This window comes from Macaca fascicularis, chromosome 7, assembly GCF_037993035.2.
Source record: "Macaca fascicularis isolate 582-1 chromosome 7, T2T-MFA8v1.1".
NCBI lineage: Eukaryota > Metazoa > Chordata > Mammalia > Primates > Cercopithecidae > Macaca > Macaca fascicularis.
This window is the reverse complement of record NC_088381.1, coordinates 41,199,580-41,220,368: the sequence shown is the minus strand read 5'-3', so window position 1 is coordinate 41,220,368 and position 20,789 is coordinate 41,199,580. Positions and strand designations below refer to the sequence as shown.

Genomic DNA, 20,789 nt, shown 5'->3' with positions numbered 1-20,789 from the left:
CTTGTTCCCTCCCTTGAAAATTGTATTTCCTTAGCTTGGTCAGAAAAGCAGTACGTGTTAAGCCTAACGTCCAGTGCTAGTAGGAATAGTTAACAATAAACATTAATAATTGTTGCTGACACACTGGTGCCAAATTATTGTTCAATTTGGTCCTATTCTCTAGAAGTTGAATATGCCTTCAGTTATGGTCTTCTCTTTGCTTTCCTAGTAAAGTCCTCTTTACTCTCTCTAGACCTCTTATAACAGCCAAAGGTCCTTTTAATCACCACTAAATGATCAAAAATCTGTTAATGGTGTCTATGTAATTTCTATTTTTATTTCTAAAGGAGAATGACAGACATATTTGTTTACTGATGTTCGGCGTAAGGGCAAGGAGGAGGATGCAGCTACAACAAACACCTCAACTCCCAGTCAATACTAGTAGTTTTCTAAAGTTTTCCCACTCCAGTTTTCTAGTTCTCTTAGAGGTTGAGGTGGAGAAACAGATCATATGAAAGTAAATAAGTTACAGTTTCTGGAAACCCATAAACATAGCTGCATCTTGCCTGCAGCAAGGAATGTTGCAGGAAGTTGGTAGGACTGAGAGCTGAGGGAGAGTTGCAAGAGGATGCCCGTGAGGAAGGCTGGTATGGAACTCTACATGCTACTACCTCTGCAGAAGCCTCAGCTGGGAGAATGCAGAAATTGTTTCCTTCCCACAGCTGATCTCTGGTATGTTACTCTATAATAATTAACTTTGACATGTGATTAGAGATTATGTGCATTTATGAGCACTATTTCCTCCAGGACGAAAGTTCAAACCAGAGATGTAGGGAAAGGGTAAATATATTCAGAAACTTCCAAGAGTGAGTTGCCTCCAGAAATGAAGAAACTAGAAAAAATTAGAACCATCTGTGGTTACGTACTAGCTAAGATTTTCTTCTTAGATTGGTGAACAGTTGTTATCTGAAAACCACTTAAAAAAATTTAGATTTACAGAAAATGAAAACCATTCTAATAATAATTATTTTTTGAGACAGGGTCTTGTTCTGTCACCCAGGCTAGAGTGCAGTGGCACAATCACATTCACTGCAGCCTCGATCTCCTGTACTCTAGAGATCCTCCTGCTTCAGCCTCCTAAGTAGCTGGGACTGTGGGACTGTGCCACTTGCCTGGCTAATTTTTTTGATTTTTGGTAGAGAAGAGGTCTCATAATGTTGCACAGGCTGGTCTTGACCTCCTGGGCTCAAGTAATCCTCCCACCTTGGCCTCCCAAGGTGCTAGGATGACAAATGTGAGTCACTGTGTCTGGCCAAACTATTTTTTTTTTTAACTGTCATACTGGCTGGGCGTGATGGCTCATGCCTGTAATCCCAGCACTTTGGGAAACTGAGGCAGGAAGATCACTTGAGGCCAGGAGTTCGAAACCAGTCTGGTCAACATAGCGAGACCCAGTCTCTACAAAAGAAAAAAAAAGTTAGCCAGACATGGTGGTACACGCCTGTGGTTCCAGCTACTTGAGAAGTTGAGGTGAGAGGGTTGCTTGACCCCAAGAGTTGGAGGCTGCAGTGAGCCATGATTGCACCACTGCACTCCAACCTGGGTGACAGAACGAGACTCTATTTCAAAAAAATAAAACCAAAAACCAAAAACCTGTATTTTAGCTCCAAATTTGTTGCTGCAATGCAAATTATTAGAGAGAATGCTTTTGTCATGCTATAAATACTTATGCCCTACCAAATCTCATGTAGGCAGAACCTCCAATCAGATTAACAGCAACATCTCCAGGTTTTTATCCTACTTATCCTGGCAAACCATTCATCCTCAATTCATGGATCTGATTGTAAGGAAGGGTCAAATTATGTACGAGTCTTCCAAAACCAGAAACCTAAAGGCAGAAATGTGGTTACTGTTCCTTTAGAGAGGATACTTTCAAAGAGAATCTATACACTATCCAGGAGTTCTTTTATTAATATTCTAAGTATAAATCTCTCAGGTGATCCAACAAGCAATTTGGGATAGTTTGTAAAAATGTTCAAAGCCTCTGGAGACCCTTAAAAAAACACTGACACCTAGCTGCCACCCACAGTTATTCTGATCCAATCTAATTGGGTGAGATCTGGGGATTGGGATTTTAAAAATTCCCACTCCCACACTCTAATGTGCAGCAAAATATGGAAACTCCTGCTAAAGAAAATGGTGTCTTCAAATTTGTCCACCTTCAAGTCTGGGATGGAGAGAAAACAAAAACCCTAAACCATTAATTCTGAGATCTTCTGGGATTCGAGGAGCCAAAGAAAGCACAAGTGCAGGCCGGGCGTAGTGGCTCACGCCTGTAATCCCAGCACTTTGGGAGGCCGAGGCGGGTGGATCACCTGAGGTCAGGAGTTCGAGACCAGCCTCAACACGGAGAAACCCCATCTCTACTAAAAATACACTACTAGCCAGGCGTGGTGATGCATGCCTGTAATCCCAGCTACTCGGGAGGCTGAGGCAGGAGAATTGCTTGAACCAGCCAGGGCAACAGAGTGAGACCAGCCAGGGCAGCACAGTGAGATTCTAGCTCTACAAAAAGTAAAATAAATAAATAGATTAAAAAAAGAGAGAGGAGGCCAGGCACGGTGACTCATGAGGTCAGGAGATCAACACCATCCTGGCCAACATGGTGAAACGCTGTTTCTATTTAAAAAAAAATACAAAAATTTGCTAGGTGTGGTAGTGGGCACCTGTAGTCCCAGCTACTCAGGAGGCTGAGACAAAAGAATCGCTTGAACTCAGGAGGCGGAGGTTACAGTGAGCAAAGATCGCGCCACTGCACTCCAGCCTGGGCGACAGAGCAAGACTCAAAAAAAAAAAAAAAAAAGAGGAACTCAACCTAGTAACAGTTGGGGTCAGAGGGTGGATGATCTGCTCAGATTGACTTTGGGAAGCAATGTCTCTCATTATAATGCACATTTCTAGAAAATCTCTCTCCAACTTGTGACAATAATTATTCTGAAATTTGCATTTGCCCCTTTTATGAGTTGAACTGTGTCCTGTCCCACTCTTCCCCTGCCAGAAAAAGGTATATTGAAGTTCTAACTCCTAGTACCTCAGCAATGACTTTATTTGGAAATAGGGTCTTTAGAGAGGCAATCAAGACATCAAGATAAGGTCATCAGGGTCTGCCCTAATCCAGTGACTGGTGTCCTTATAAAATGGAGCAATTTAGCCGGGCGCGGTGGCTCAAGCCTGTAATCCCAGCACTTTGGGAGGCGGAGACAGGTGGATCACGAGGTCAGGAGTTCGAGACCATCCTGGCTAACACGGTGAAACCCCGTCTCTACTAAAAAAATACAAAAAGCTAGCCAGGCGAGGTGGCTGGTGCCTGTAGTCCCAGCTACTCGGGAGGCTGAGGCAGGAGAAAGGCGTAAACCCGGGAGGCGGAGCTTGCAGTGAGCTGAGATCTGGCCACCGCACTCCAGCCCGGGCGACAGGCGAGACTCCGTCTCAAAAAAAAAAAAAAAATAAATAAAAAATAAAATAAAATAAAATAAAATGGAGTAATTTGGACACAGATATGCACAGAGGGAAGACAGCCATGTGACTGGAATGATGCAGCTACAAGGCCAAGGAACACCACGGATTGCCAGCAAAGAGCAGAAGAAAAGAAAGATTCTTCCCTAGAGCTTCAGGAGACAGATGGTCCTGCCAACACCTTGATCTCAGAGGCCTAGCCTCAGGAACTGTGAAATAATAACTTTCTGTTGTTTTAAGGTACTCAGTTTTTGGTACATTGTTACAGCAGCCTAGGAAACTAATACAGCCCCAGAGGCCGATGTGGTGGTGATTAAATCAGTCAGATTTTACCTTAACTAGCCTTACTGAATTGCTGCTAGACTGCAGTCTAAGTGGTTCTCAGATAGGGTTGGTGGAGAACAGTGGTGATGGCAGCAAACCATAATTTCTTGGGGAGCATCTTTTACAATAAGCATGTCCAAGCTCCATCTTGTTTATTTTATTTTTTAAATAAAGACAGGTCTCACTATGTTGGCCAGGCTGGTTTCAAACTCCTGGGCTCAAATGATCCTTCCGCCTTGGCCTCCTAAAGTGCTAAGATTACAGGTGTGAGCCACTGCACCTGGTTCTAAGCTCCATCTTGAACCTGCTGATTCAGAATAGGAGCAGGAGACAGTTAATATTTTATTTTATGTTTTTTATTTTATTTTATTTTGAGACAGGGCCTCACTGTCGCCTAGGCTGGAATGCAGTGGTGTAATCACAGCTCACTGCAGCCTCAGCCTTCCTGGACTCAGGTGATCCTCCCACCTTGGCCTTCCAAGTAGCTGAGATAACAGGCACTCGCAACCAAGCCTGGCTAATTTTCTACTTTTTGTAGAGATAGAGTTTCGCCATGTTGCTCAGGCTGGTCTTGAACTCCCGGGCTCAAGCACTCTGTACACTTCAGCCTCCCAAATTGCTAGCATTACAGGTGTGAGCCACGGTGTCTGGCCAGTTAACACACATTTTAAACAAGATCCCCAAATGGTATCAGTGACTTGCTCTGATCCCCCCTCCCCTCAATTCTCCCTCAGTAACTGCTGGCTTTACTAGCTTAAGTAAAAGGATAAAACTTTGGGTCTTCTCCAAATTCATCTGTAGATCCTAATCAAAATTTCAGCACTTTTTTTTTTCTATAAAAATTCACAAAGATGATCCTAAAATTTACATGGAATTGCAAAAGGCCAAGTAAAGCCAAGGCAATCTTGAAGAAGTACAACAAAACTGGAAGATTTATACTACTAGGTAACAAGATTTACAAAGCTGTAGTTATCAAGATAATGTAGTATTGACACAAGAACAGGTAAATGTATAAACGGAACAGAAAAGAACCCATAAATAAACCCACACATGGTTTATGACAAATGTGACACTGCTGTGCAACGGGGGAAAGGATGGTCTTTTTAGTAAGGTGCTGGGTCAATTAGATATCCATATAAAAAAATAAGAATCTTGACTCCCAACTTACACCCTAAACAAAAATAAATTCCAGATAAGACTGTGGATGTAAATATGTGTGTGTATATATATATATACACACACAAGGTTCTCAGAAAAAACATAGAAGAATATATTATCTTGGGATGGGCAAAACTTTGTTAAACAGGGCACAGAAAGCACTAACAATAAAAGGAAAAAAGAAAAATTTTAAAAAGATAAAATAGACTACATAAAAATGAAGACAAAGACACCATTAACAGAAAAGTCAAGACACAGAATATATTTATATCACGTAAATCTCACAAAGGACTCATAACCAGAATATTCCTATAAATCAATAAGAAAAAGACATACAACCCAATCCAAAAATGGGCAAAAGACTTGAACAGACACTTTGTAAAAGAGATTTCCAAATGGCCAATGAACACATGAAAAGATGCTCAATTTCATTACTCACCAGGGAAATGTAAATTAATACCACAATGAGATACCACTACACACCACCAGAATGGCTAAAATGAAAAAGACAAATAAGGTCAAGTGTTGGCTAGAATGTAGAGCAATCAGGATTCTAATACATTGGAAGCAGGAATGTAAATTCGTTTAGACATTTCCGGAAACTTGTGATATCTATTCAAGTTGATCATACACATACCTTATGATTCAAGAATTCCATTTCTAAGTATAGATAGATAGGAATATGTATATATGTATATATAGTCCGCAAAAGACATGTACAAGAATTTTCACAGCAGCACTTTTTATAACAGCCTCAAACTGCAAATAACCCAAATGCCCATCAACAACTGAATAACTAGCAGTATACTCACATAATAGAATACTATAATGAAAATAAACAAAGTTCAACAACATGCAACAATATGGATGAATCTCACTGGCATAATGTTGAACAGCTCAACATAAAAAAGCTCATACTGTAATGATTCTATTTACATGAAGTTCAAAATGGGAAATACTAATCTATGATATTAATGGTGAGATTGGTTACCTGGGGTGAGGAGAAGGGCTAGCTATTAGAAGGGAGGCATGAAAGAGGTTTTGGGGTTCTGGCAATACTGTGTTTCCTCATCTAGGTGCTGGTACCATATGGTGTGTTCACTTTGAAAATGCAAACTTGCACACTTAGGATTTGGGTACATGTTTATATTACTTTCAGTAAGACCTATTAATATAAAACAAAAACAAAACCTTTGGGTTTGTGACTCCTGTAGACAAGTGACTGGGAAGATAACAAAGGATAACAGATTAGGTTATGCCAGGATTAGCTAAGATGCAGGCCAGTTCTATACTTTAGGCAACTTGCCCAATCTCTAGGGCAGCAGACTAGTCTAGTATCTAAGGCAACAGCACATGGCAGAAAAGGGGAGGGTTCCGCTTTCTTCATCTACTCTTTCTCCATACTTCATTCCAGGAGATTTTCTGCATAATTCTAAGGAATACACTGAAAGCTACAAAGCAAAAGGGAGCTTCATAAATGAGAAGATGCACAGTATTTCAAGTATATTGAATGATCTAGAAAATTTTCAACAAGGTGGGGATAATCAGAGTTAAATAAGGAGAATGCAGGTTGTTCACCAAATTAGTTCAGGGTTAAAAGTTTCATTTGATTATGAGTTCAATGGGGGTAGAAAATTATTTGACAGCAGTCTTTTGGGCTGCTTTTAGATACCCTAAGGAGAAAATAGAGTACAATCTGGGGGAGGGGTGACTGCTCAATTTCTCACCATAGCCTTTTTGTCATATAGCTTGTTGCTATGGAGAAGGCCGTGAAGGCAGCAACTAAAGGAAATAAAGGATCTGGCAGGAGTAAGCACAGGGATAGTAGATTAAACAAAAATTTCTTGAGCAATTAGCGAGTAGCAGGGCCTATAAATGACATACTTTTCTTGTTTTTCCTAACCCTTACCCCTCTGAAAGTACACGGGCTTGGTTTACCACTATAATTTAACTGAGACACAGAGAAGCCTGAATGGGCCTAACAAAGCATAAGCCTGGCAGACAAAACACAAGGCCATTTAGCAATGCTGCCTAATGCCAGGAGGAATCAGCTACCTACCCACCCTATCCTGGGGAAATTATCTCCAGCTGCCTAAATTATAAAGTTGGTGCCCTGTGATTTCTTTGTTCTGTAAAGCCTGAGGGAGATGGAATAATGAGGTATCAGAAGAGGTGGAGAACGGCCCCTTGTTTCACAGAGTAGTCAGAGAGAGAGAGAGAGAGAGAGAGAGAGAGAGAGAGAGAGAGAGAGAGTTAAAGAGAGAAATCGAGTTAGTTCTCACCGGTATCATTAAGAGGCAGCAGCAGCCTCAGTAGCAATAGCTTGGGAGCAAAGCTCTGCTTGAACTAGTCTGAAACTACTGCCGTGGGAGAAAAGGCTAGTTGCCAACTTTGTTAATAGCTTCTGCCTATCATTGTTACAGCAGCTTTATCAAATAGGGCAGGGCCAGGACCTGTTTTTAGCAGTGTAAGCACTAAGACCAGAGGGCTCAACATCTTCCAGCAGATCTCATCACAACCAATGACTAACAAAGACAATTCCCTCTTCTGTTCCACATAAATGATTACAGAATTGTAAATACCAGAGCTAGAAGGACCACAGAGATCATGTAGTCCAACCTCCTCATTTTACAAATAAGAAAATTAAGGCCCAGACTAGTCAAACGACGACCTTATTAACAGAGCAAGAAAACACCAAGACTCTCAAATAGGACTTTTTCCCCTTTGAATCATACTTCAAAGTTAAGTTAGTTAGGGCTAGTGATAAATCCCAGGCAATACCAGTAAGAAATTTATTGCCTAGGTATCACTCACCTGAATTCATAAGTATCAGGATGATTTTGATAACAATAGGTCTGGGTTTTGTTACTGAACTATAAAAAGAATCTCATTTGCAAATGACCTTACCTATCTGGCAAGCTCACAGCCTAGTCACCTATATATACCGCCTGACTATGCTTTGTTTGGGGGGAGGGAGGAGATGGGTGAGCGTGCACAAAGGGGAGAATATCTCTCTCCCCTGGAGATTAGGCTATTTTGCCATTTGCAAAATGGAACTCAAAAAAGCCCGTGACTGAAATTTTTCCCAAGGTCTTCCGGATTTAAATGTATGACAGTGGACATAAAACACAATCCACAAAGGTATATAAACACACCACTGCTCTAAAGTATCCTCTGGGAGTAAGCTGCTTGGTGGGAATCTGTTGGCTGTTGTTTTTGGTGGGGGAGGGGTGGGAGAAAGTAGGTACTGATTTCCCTAATGTTTCCTTTGTGTGGCTGCTGTTGCCATGTGGTGGTCTGTTGCTATGAAGATTTGTGGTGCCAGACAATGGCTGCTAGGCTCTTTATGACTGTGCTATTGGTAGAGCTATTTCTTCCAGATTCAAGCTGGTATGCAATTGGCTAAACAGTGGAGAAAGCTTGGTTGTTATTGTGCCCCATCTCTCCTCTAGGTAAGTACTGCCTGGGGCAAGACTGAAGGTGAAGGGGCATTAATTATAGCATATGAGAAAAACCAATAGCTGAATGCCACCTTGCTTTTCCAGTGCAAATATCTAAAATTAGATATTTCACAGTTCACACACATACTTTTCTACATCAAAATCACACAGGAAAAACCAAGGGTAACTACGAAGGTTACCATTTCCATGAAAGAAGATTAATGGAGAGCCCCTTCCCTTTAGTGAAAAGGATAATGACCCACAGCTGGGATCTGCAATCAGATGAGGATCAAGAATAGCTGGGGCAGGTTCTCAGTGGAGCTACCACAGGCAGACTAACTTCCTGCTAAGCAAAACCATAGCCTATTACTCTGATAATGAGAAAACTGCAGCCCACAGACCAAAGTAGAGGGCTCAACCACAGAGTTTGAAGTAGGGCCAAATGTTCTCCTGGGTAACAGGGGCCAGAGTACACAGAAGTCACCATGGGTCTGTTTAGATGTCAGATACTTACCCACCCTCTTCATACTCCCACACAATTACTCTTCTTTCCATCTCAGAGTATATACAGACACACACACACTATATATATATATATATATATATGCATGTCTGTGTATATATATTTTAAAGATCTAGCCCCTGTGCTGTCAATACCATAAGCCAGTAGTTAACATATGGCTATTTAAATTTAATAAAATTAAACATTCAGACTCTCGGCCAGGCGCAGTGGCTATATGAGGCATGAGATTGGTAAACTTTTTTTTTTAAATATATATATATATTTTTCTTTTGAGATGGAGTCTCACTCTGTTGCCCCAGGCTGGAGTGCAGTGGCACCATCTCGGCTCACTGCAACCTCTACCTCCTGGGTTCAAGCAATTCTCCTGCCTCAGCCTCCCGAGTAGCTGGGATTACAGGCACCTGCCACCACGCCCGGCTAAACTTTTTCAACAAAAGACCAGATATCAAATATTTTAGGCCTTGCAGGCCACATGGTCTCTGTTACAACTTCTCAACTCTGCCACTGTAGGGCAAATGTGGCCAAAATACATTAAATGAGAATGACTGTCTTCCAATAAAACTTTATTTATGGGTCCAGGCCCAGTGGCTTACACCTGTAATCCCAGCATCTTGGGACGCTGAGGTAGGAGGATTGCTTGAGCCCAGGAGTTGAAGACAAGCCTGGGCAACACAGTGAGATCTCATTTCCATAAGAAAATATTATAGGCCAGGTGTGGTGGCTCACGCCTACAGTCCCAGCACTTTGGCAGGCTGAGGCGGGCGGATCACTTGAGCCCAGGAGTTTGAGACAGCCTGGGCAATATGGCAATATCCTATCACCACAAAAAGTACAAAATTAGCCAGATGGGATGGCACATGCCTGTAGTCTCAGCTACTTGGGAGGCTGAGGTGGGAGGATTACTTGAGCCCGGGAGGTGGAGGCTGCAGGGAGCTGTGATCACGCCACTGCACTCCAGCCTGGGCAAAAGAATGAGACCCTGTGTCAAAAAATGAAACAAAACAAAACATGTCACTTCTAATAGAAGGTTACAGAAAAACAAAACAAAACAAAAACAAAAACAAAAAACAATACTTTATTTATGGACCAGGTATGGTGGCTCACACTTGTAATCCCAGAACTTTGTGAGGCTGAGGCAGGACGATTGCTAGAGCCTAGGAGTTTGAAACCAGCCTGAAAAACAAAGTGAGACCCCATCTCTACAAAAAAAATTTAAAACAAAAAAAATTAGTTGGGCATGGTGGTGTGTGCCTGTAGTCCCAGCTACTTGGGAGGCTGAGGTGGGAGGATCACTTGAGCCTGCAGTGAGTCATGATCACACCACTGCACTCCAGCCTGGGAAACAAAGCAAGACTCTATCTCAAAAAAACAAAATAAAACAACAACAGCCAGGCATGGTGGCTCACGGATGTAATTCCAGTACTTTGGGAGGCCAAGGCAGGCGGACCTGAGGTCAGGAGTTCCAGACTAGCCTGGCCAACATGGTGAAACCACATCTCTACTAAAAATAAAAAAAAAATTAAAAAATAAAAAAAATCAGCCAGGCATGTGATTCCAGCTACTCGGGAGGCTGAGGCAGGAGAATCACTTGAACCCGGGAGGCACAGGTTGCAGTGAGCCAAGATTTTTCCACGGCACTCCAGCCTGGGTGACAGAGTAAGACTCTGTCTCAAAAAAATAAAATAAAAAATAAAATAAAAACAACAAGCAAACAAAAACACCCTTTATTTATAGACATTGAAATTTGAATTCCATGTAATTTTCATGCCTCACAAATATTCTTGGGTTTTGCGTTTTTTTCAACCATTAAAAAATATAGGCTGGGTGTGGTTGCTCATGCGTGTAATACCAGTACTTTGGGAGGTGAGGTGGGAGGATTGCTTGAGCCCAGGAATTCAAGATCAGCCTGTGCAACGTAGTAAGACACTGTCTCTACCAAAAAAAATTTTAACTACCCGGGCATGGTGGCATGCTCTGGTGGTCCTACTTACTTGGGAGGCTGAGGTGGGAGGATTACTTGAGCCTGGTAGGCTGAGGCCGCAGTGAGCCATGATCGTGCCACTGCACTCCCGTCTTGAAAAAGCAAGACCCTGTCTCAAAAAATATATATATATACACACACACACACACCATTCTTAGCTCATAAGCCATACAAAAGCAGGCAATGTGCTACTGTAAGACAACTACAAGATAAAGAATGGAGAGCTTTTTGATCGGAACTGCCATCTTCCAGTAATTCAACAAACACAAAGGTTAAGAAGAGAGGCACCCGATATATGTTCTCTAGGCCTTTTAGAAAATATGGAGTTGTGGCCGGGTGCAGTGGCTCACGCCTGTAATCCTAGCACTTTGGGAGGCTGAGGCGGGGGGATCACCTGAGGTCGGGAATTGGAGACCAGCCTGACCAACATGGAGAAACCCTGTCTCTACTTAAAAAAATACAAAATTAGCCAGGCGTGGTGGCGCATGCCTGTAATCCCAGATACTCGGGAGGCTGAGGCAGGAAAATCACTTGAACACAGGAGGCTAAGGCAGGAGAATCGCTTGAACCTGGGAGGCAGAGGTTGCGGTGAGCCGAGATCGCGCCATTGCACTCCAGCCTGGGCAACAAGAGCGAAACTCCGTCTAAGGAAAAAAAAAAAAAAAAAAAAAAAAAAAAAAAAGAGAAGAAAACATGAAGTTGTTTCTTTGGCCACATATATGCGAATCTATAAGAAAGGTGATATTGTAGACATCAAGGGAATTGGTACTGTTCAAAAAGGAATGCCCCACAAGTGTTACCATGGCAAAACTGGAGAGTCTAGAGTGTCCCCCAAGCATGCTGTTGGCATTGTTGTAAACAAACAAGGGCAAGATTCTTGCCAAGAGAATTAATGTGTGTATTGAGCACATTAAGCACTCTAAGAGCCGAGATAGCTTCTGAAACATGTGAAGGAAAATGATCAGAAAAAGAAAGAAGCCAAAGGCACCTGGGTTCACCTGAAGCAGCAGCCTCTACCCAGAGAAGCACACTTTGTGAGAACCAATGGGAAGGCGCCTGAGCTGATGGACCCTCTTCCCTACGAATTCACAGGATAATGGGTGTTAAAAAAAAATGACCTCAGGACTGTAAAAATGTTTCTCTTCATTGAGTAGAAGTGTTGTGTCCTCTCCCCTAAAAAAATATTTAAAGTAAATTTTAATTGTGTCCTAATTCATTATGTAATGTTTTTATTTTCAAATTTAATGTATTTCTTGCTGAAAGATGTGAGGTAGCTTATTGTGCAACAAATTACTCAACTGGTTAGAAAATAGCCGAATATTATTTATAAAATATTTGTATTGGTTTGAAGACAGTGCCTCTAAATCATCATGGAAGAAATAAAATAATTTACAAAACTAAAAAAAAAAAAAAAGAAAACAAAAGAATGGAGAGTAAGGCCTGGTGCAGTGGCTCTTGCCTGTAATCCTAGCACTTTGGAGGCCGAGGCAGGCAGATCATTTGAGGCCAGGAGTCTGAGATAAGCCTGGCTAACATGGTGAAACTCCATCTCTTCTTGGAGGTTTCAGTGAGCCAAGGTCACACCACTGCACTCCAGCCTGGGTGACACAGTGAAACTCCATCTCAAAAAAAAAAAAAAAAAAAAAAAAAGAAAAAAGAATGGAGAGTAACGGAACTTACTTATATGATAGTAAGATTTCTACATTCCACTTGAGATATTAATTTTAATTAAACTGTAAAAAGTTAAATCTATATATTGTAATTCCTAGAGAAACCACTAAACAATTATACAGAGACGAAGAGTGAAGAGTCAAGAGATGACTAGGGAGGTTTGAGCCTAGAAAATTAGGAGGATGGTGCTGGGCGCGGTGGCTCATGCTTGTAATCCCAGCATTTTGGGAGGCTGAGGCGGGTGGATCACCTGAGGTCAGGAGTTCGAGACCAGCCTGGCCAATATGGTGAAAACCCGTCTCTACTCAAAATACAAAAATTAGCTGGGCATGGTGGTGGGCACCTGTAATCTGAGCTACTTGGGAGGCTGAGGCAGAAGAATCGCTTGAATCCCGCAGGTGGAGGTTGCGGTGAGTTGAGATTGCGCCATTGCACTCTGGGCAACAAAGCGCGACTTTGTCTCAAAAAAAAAAAAAAAAAGTGCCGGGCGCGGTGGCTCAAGCCTGTAATCCCAGCACTTTGGGAGGCCGAGACGGGCGGATCACGAGGTCAGGAGATCGAGACCATCCTGGCTAACACGGTGAAACCCCGTCTCTACTAAAAAATACAAAAAACTAGCCGGGCGTGGTGGCGGGCGCCTGTAGTCCCAGCTACTCGGGAGGCTGAGGCAGGAGAATGGCGTAAACCTGGGAGGCGGAGCTTGCAGTGAGCTTAGATCCAGCCACTGCACTCCAGCCTGGGCGACAGAGCGAGACTCCGTCTTGAAAAAAAAAAAAAAAAAAAAAAAAAAAAAAAAAAAAGAAAGAAAATTAGGAGGATGGTAATGTAGGTGTAATGAAGAGAAATAGAGAAGGAAAGAGAAAGAAATTTTTGGTAAAAAATGGTGAATACTCCTCTTTAGACATTTGAATTTAATAAATCAGTTTCTGGTGATGTTCATCAGTGAAACCATTAGGCAAAAGGTCAAGTATAGAGATAAAGTTCTGGGTATTGTTCATACAAGGTAGACAGCTAAAGACATGGATATATAGGAGAGTACTTACAACAGAAAGCTGCTAAAGTAATAGCTTTTGGAAGTTATGATATATGAAGCCTATGCAGAGCAGAAGAGTGGCAGATTCTGCTAATTTCTTCCCCTTTCCCTTAGTAAGAGTCCCTATTTTGTGTGGGGAAGTAACGTATCCAGCTAAAAGGCTACATTTCTTTGCCTTCCTTGCACACAGGGTAGCGAACAAGATGTAAGCAGAAGTCTTATGGTGTGGCTTCTGGGAAACCTCTCCAAAGGTAACAGACTAAGATGGGAGGCAGGTGCTTTTTCTCTTCTACCTTCCTTTTCTTTCAAGACTGGAAAGTAAATGTGATGGCTGGAGCTACAGAAACAATTTTGCAATAAAGAAGTAACTTTAAGGAGTCTGAAACAGTGATTCCATTGTGATATCATCATACCAGCCCTAGACTACTTATCTACATACCTCCAAATTCTCTTATATTAAATCATTATTATAGTTTCATTTCTTCTCCAAGCAGCTAAATGCCATTCCTAACTCAATGGCTCAACTTTCCCCACTATGGCACACACAATAAATGAAAAACTATATTGTGGATAAGTCTGTTTGCCTGTGGGAAAGGCAGCAGGGCACCAGCTGCTACAGACCCTATCTAGAGGCTGATAGGACTGAATTGACCAATATTTCAGCATCCTGAATCTCTTTTTTTTTTTTTTTTTTTGAGACGGAGTCTCACGCTGTTGCCCAGGCTGGAGTGCAGTGGCGCGATCTCGGCTCACTGCAAGCTCCGCCTCCCGGGTTCCCGCCATTCTCCTGCCTCAGCCTCCTGAGTAGCTGGGACTACAGGCGCCCGCCACCGCGCCCGGCTAATTTTTTGTATTTTTAGTAGAGACGGGGTTTCACTGTGGTCTCGATCTCCTGACCTTGTGATCCGCCCGCCTCGGCCACCCAAAGTGCTGGGATTACAGGCTTGAGCCACCGCACCCGGCCAGCATCCTGAATCTCAACAGGAATTTCTGATTAAATGAATACAAGGAGGATGAGAGACTGGCACAAAATAGAGAGAATAACCAGTTATAAAGAGAAATGAGATTTATGACCAAGGCAAGAGAGGAGAGTTTCAAGAATAAAGAAATAAGAGAGCTAATAGAAGTCTAGGAAGGACTGAGAGAAGACCTCTGGAAAACTGGTATGAGAAATGTTTCAGTCAAATGGTGGTAGAATAAATCTGATGACAGGATGTTATTACAATAGGGAGCAGGGGTGGGCATGGTGGCTTACACCTATAATCCCAGCACTTTGGAAGGCTGAGGCGGGCGATCACCTGAGATCAGGAGTTCAAGACCAGCCTGACCAACATGGAAAAACCCCATCTCTACCAAAAATACAAAATTAGCCGGGCGTGGTGGCGTAGGCCTGTAATCCCAGCTACTCGGGAGGCTGAGGCAGGAGAATTGCTTGAACTCAGGAGGTGGAGGTTGCAGTGAGCCCAGATCATGCCATTGTACTCCAGCCTGGGCAAGAAGAGAGCAACTCTGTCTCAAAAAAAGTCTCTGCTCCTCCCGTTCGACAGAGAGCCACATATTCTCTCACATCCTGGCTCACTGCAACCTCTGCCTCCTGGGTTCATGGGATTCTCCTGCCTCAGCCTCTGGAGTAGACGGGATTACAGGCATGTGTCACCACACCTGGCTAATTTTTGTGGTAGAGACAGGGTTTCACCATGTTGGCCAGGCTGGTCTCAAACTCCTGGCCTCAAGTGATCCACCTGCTTCAGCTTCCCAAAGTGTTGGGATTACAGGTGTGAGCCACCGTGCCAGTCCACTTGTTCGTTTTCAAGTTGCCAGAGTCAACCAGTGTTGGATCCATGCTGATTCCATGTTTCTTTTCTTTTTTGAGATGGGGTCTCACTCTGTCACCCAGCCTGGAATGCAGTGGCACAATTTTTTTTTTTTTTTGAGACGGAGTCTCGCTCTGTCCCCCTGGCTGGAGTGCAGTGGCGCGATCTCGGCTTACTGCAAGCTCCACCTCCCGGGTTCCTGCCATTCTCCTGCCTCAGCCTCCCAAGTAGCTGGGACTACAGGCGCCCACCACCGCACCCAGCTAATTTTTTGTATTTTTAGTAGAGACTGGGTTTCACCGTGGTCTCGATCTCCTGACCTTGTGATCCGCCTGCCTCAGCCTCCCAAAGTGCTGGGATTACAGGCGTGAGCCACCGCGCCCGGCAGTGGCACAATTATAGTTCACTGTTGCCTTGAACTCCTGGACTAAGTGATCCTTCTGCCTTGGCCTCCTGAGTAGCTGGGACTACAGGCACAAGCCACTGTGCCTGGCCCTGATTCCATGGTTTAAGGCATAGATTAAAAAAATTTTTTTTTTGTAGAGATAGGGTCTTGCTATGTTACCCAGGCTGGTCTCAAATTCCTGGGCTCAAGTGATCCATCTGCATCAGCCTACCAAAGTGCTGGGATTACAGGCATGAGCCACCACGCCTGCCCTGCATAGATTTTTATAACTTAAGAGCTGACAGGTTGGGCATGGTGGTTCACGCCTGTAATCCCAGCACTTTGGGAGGCTGAGGCAGGATGGTCACTTGAGGCCAGGAGTTTGAGACCAGTCTGAACAATGTAGCAAGACTCTATCTCTACAAAAAATTAGCTGAGTACGGAGGCACATGCCTGTAGTTTTAGCTACTCGGGAGGCCAAGGTAGGAGGATCACTTCAGCTCAAGAGTTTGAGGCTGCAGTGAGACATAATGTTGTTGCTACATTCCAGTCTGGGTGACACAGCTTGACCCTGTCTCAGAAAAAAAAAAAAAAAAAAAAAAAGGAAAAAAAAGAAAAAAAGAACTGACAGGTCCTAATTGGTCACCTAGTTCAACTTAAGAGATGAGGTAACTAAGGCCCAGAAAATTAAGGGATTTTTCCAAGGTCATAATGATAGTGGCAGAGATATAGAAGTCTCCAGATTTTTACTCCAGTGCTCCTTCCACTATACCATAAATTCTTCCATAAAGCACATTTGCCAAAGTAAACTACATCACTGGTATTGGTCTTTGGGTTAGTGCTACTATAAAAAGGAGAACCTATAGCATCTCCTCGAACTCTTACCTAAAGTCAGCCTTGCCTTTCTTTAAAATACCTCACAAGCCAGTAAGCAATTTTGTGTCCCTAAAAGTACACAGTCTGCTTTGAGGCTTCTTATACATTTTTTCAGGATCCTAGATTAGAGTTAAGCCTTGTGAACCCAGAACAGACTTGGTAGTTTTTTTTTTTTCTTTTTTTTTTGAGATGAAGTCTCACTCTGTTGCCCAGGCTGGAGTGCGGTGGCACAATCTCGGCTCACTGCAACCTCCACCTCCTGGGTCCAAGCAACTCCCCTGCCTCAGCCTCCCAAGTAGCTGGGATTACAGGCCAATTTTTGCATTTTTAGTAGAGACGGGGTTTTGCCATGTTGGCCAGGCTGGTCTCAAACTCCTGATCTCAACTGATCCGCTCGCCTCGGAGGTATTCAGTATTTTGATTCGAAGTGAGGTGAGATAAAGCAAAATCCAGTGGAACTAGCCCTTATGTAGTGCTGAGGATGTCTCAAAAACAAACAAACAAAAAAATTCTACGTTACACTTGGGTCTTCTAAACAGTTCCATGGTTGAATCTAGTCAAGTAGGATCTTCGCAGTGCTTACTGAATTATGAACAGCCTAAAAAGAAATGGAATCTGCAGGAATTTGAAAATGCATCCAAGGTTTAAAGTGAGTGATAGGGAGAGAAGAGGAAAGAAAGAAGTAACACTGTAGGACAAGTAGGCAAAGAAACTAGGAATAATTGAGGCCATGACTCCTACACCTGTTCTCAGCAAGGTGGCTCAGTTCTACAGGGACCTCAGTGTCCTCCATTCCCCTCAGAGGCCAAGCATTCACAGCTTCTCTCTGAGCTGTAAGGACTTTTCTGTTTGAAGACAGTGTAGTTTGCTGGACAAAGAGACAGACAGAAGTACAAAATGTCGAGAGGCAGACAAAAAACCTAGAAGTCTGGAAGAATTTTTTTAAAAGTATCTGTATATAGTTCTTATGATTAACTTGAGGACTGACTCGGTATACTGGATCTTACAGATCTTCAGAGAATGATCTTTGCAGGAAATCTCTGTTACCTGAAGATGAAAAGGAATGTGAACCAACTGTGATCCCAATTCAGACCTTCGCCAACTGACAGTTCAGGTGAAGGCCCTCTGGGGTGACCAGAAAGCAAAGAAAAGATGAGTATATTATTGCAGACAGTTCTCTTTCCCTTGGGATGAAAGAAAAAATAAAGAAGAGAGCTAAGCCTTGAAATACAGTAAGTGGGAGAAAACCTGGTATTAAAAGTAGGATTAAAAATCTTACAGATTTAGACAACGAGACTGATCTCAAACCTGGTGAAAGCCGTATTTATTCTGAGTTTCAGAGAAGATTTAGATTTTTGGGAAGTATTTTGACACCATTCCTAAGTTCAAGCAGTATTTTAATATCCTCTAGATATATATTAAGATAGATCCAGAAATGACAATAATATAGGTGCAAGCATTCCTTCATTCCAACAAATATATTTTTCTTTCTTTTTTTTTTTCTCTGTTGCCCGGGCCGGAGTGCAATGGTGCGATCTCGGCTCACTGCAACCTCCACCTCCGGGGTTCAAGCGATTCTCCTGCCTCAGCCTCCCAAGTAGCTGGGATTACAGAGGCATGCCACCACACCCAGCTATTTTTTTGTATTTTTAGTAGAGATGGGGTTTCGCCATGTGGGCCAGGCTGGTCTTGAACTCCTGACATTAGGTGATAAACTGCACCTGGCCTCAAACAAGTATTTTTGAGTCTACTACTATAGGTGTCAGTTGCCACCTATGTTAAGTACCTTGAATACAATGGTGAGCAAAACAGACTGCCTGATCTCAGAACTTCGAACACAGTAGGAGACATTCATATTAAGAGAAAAATCATAAAATGATAAACAAAGTTGCAAACTGTGATGTGTGCTATGAAATAAAGTACAGAGTACCTTAAGAGTACATACTGGACTGGGCGCGGTAGCTCACACCTGTAATCCCAGCACTTTGGGAGGCTGAGGCAGGCGGATCACAAGGTCAGGAGATCAAGACCAGCCTGGCCAGCGTGGTGAAACCCCGTCTCTACTAAAAATACAAAAATGGGCTAGGCATGGTGGTGCGCGCCCATAGTCCCAGCTACTCAGGAGGCTGAGAGAGGAGAATCGCTTGAACCCGGGAGACAGAGGTTGCAGTGAGCCAAGATCGTGCCACTGCACTCCAGCCTGGGTGACAGAGTGAGACTCTGTCTCAAAAAAAAAAAAAAAGAGTACATAACAGGGGAACTTGGTAATAATAGGCTGCCTGTGACAACCTGACAAACCTGAGAGCCTTTCAGAGCAAATGATTTACAAAAAATAATAAAAAAAAATTATGTGTTAATTTTGCCCTGGCAGGAAGGGATCGTCAGATAAAAAGGTATTCATTGTCCTCAGGAGAGTGAAAGCATTAGCCTCACTCTCTCAAAGTTTTTGTTAGGTTCACATAAAAAAAAGCATCTTGTTCTTGGAGAAGAGTCACCATCATAAAGACAAGCAGAACAAATAGGAAGGAAATTGATTTATTCTATCTTCAATATACTGAAGCAAGAGGCCTTGAAGGTTGCTTGGTAGCACAGAGATATTGTCCGGATATGTCTGTCATTTCAACAGACTGTGACTATTCAGACATTTGTCCATAAGCAGATGACATTTAAAAAATCAGATAGGCACTTTGTGATTTTCAGATTGTATATTTTATACACATATCCAGAGTCAACCTCTAGAGTTAAACTCTCTCTCTACCTTCTCTGCATCAGCATCTACCACTCAGGCACACAATAAAACCCATTAGCAATGTTATTCTGAAAGCTGAAGATGTATTATATCCCTAATGATGAGACAGACAAGAACACAGAGTTCTTAAACTGTAACACATCAGCACCTATTGCATGGTAAACTTTAAATAAATACTGAATGACAACAAAATATTCAGGGGAACAGACTTTTGTTAGAATGAAATGCCTGAATTTCTAGGGGCAGACTGACAAAATAGCTCTCTGATAATCAGAGATGATTAGCTGCGCTCCTCTGGGTCTCTAAACTCCTCAGAGTGAGGATAGTTTGAAAGTCTGGTTACTGATGGAGAGACATGATGGGACTCTGAGGCCCAGCCTCTCTAACCACATATACTCTGACAAGGACTTGGATTCTTTATAAAAAGAATATGCAAAAATCAAATTGCCACCAGATGTTACCGAAAGATCTGAAATACTCCATTAAGTCCCTTTACACTTCCTTCCATTTTTTCAGGTTCATGAATTTCCAAAACAGAAGACATTCCATTCTCAGGGGCAAATGGAACATGCAAGAAGTCCGGATGCCTTGGGCAGCAGCAACCTACAGTGAGCCAACTGCTTAGTGGATGCCTGAAAATAAGACCATCTAAACACTTCCCCGTTGCCTCAGCCTATAAAATCTGTACCAAGTGACAGATACATGAAGTGGTGTGGGTGGCTGGGCAATGAGGCAATCAGTGGGAGGAGTGAGCTGGCTGTACCTATAGGTGTTAAAAAAGGCAAGAGCTGCATATGCAATGAGCCAACATTAAGTCAATTTAAGAGTGACTATTCTCCATCCCCTTGACTCCCTCAGCTGCCCTTTTATTACTTTTTCTCCTCAGCCCTGACCTCAAATTTAATTAATTAATTTTATTTATTTATTTATTTATTTTTTTTTTTGAGACGGAGTCTCGCTTTGTCGCCCAGGCTGGAGTGCAGTGGCCGGATCTCAGCTCACTGCAAGCTCCGCCTCCCGGGTTTACGCCATTCTCCTGCCTCAGCCTCCCGAGTAGCTGGGACTACAGGCGCCCACCACCTCGCCCGGCTAGTTTTTTGTATTTTTTAGTAGAGACGGGGTTTCACCATATTAGCCAGGATGGTCTCGATCTCCTGACCTCGTGATCCACCCGTCTCGGCCTCCCAAAGTGCTGGGATTACAGGCTTGAGCCACCGCGCCCGGCCTCAAATTTAATTTATAATCTAACTCTCCCACATAAAATAATAGAAGGGATATGGAGAATACAGATACAGTTTGAATTACCTCCCCAACACCTATCACATGACTGCTTAAGCACC

The 20,789-nt window shown here is 42.9% G+C and overlaps 1 protein-coding gene across 5 annotated transcripts in view; it reads right to left on the bottom strand.

Annotated features, from left to right (window-relative positions):
• Positions 1-20,789, bottom strand: part of ZNF609 (zinc finger protein 609) — a 235,564-nt gene that overhangs the window by 44,581 nt on the left and 170,194 nt on the right. For 2 of the 5 annotated variants that reach the window (XM_065547353.2, XM_065547354.2), the window contains one exon: positions 11,491-11,565. The exons of the other annotated variants lie outside the window; for them this stretch is intronic. In XM_065547353.2, coding sequence (XP_065403425.1) covers positions 11,491-11,565 — 75 coding nt within the window. The remainder of the gene's footprint in view (positions 1-11,490; positions 11,566-20,789) is intronic. 5 annotated transcript variants of the gene reach the window in all.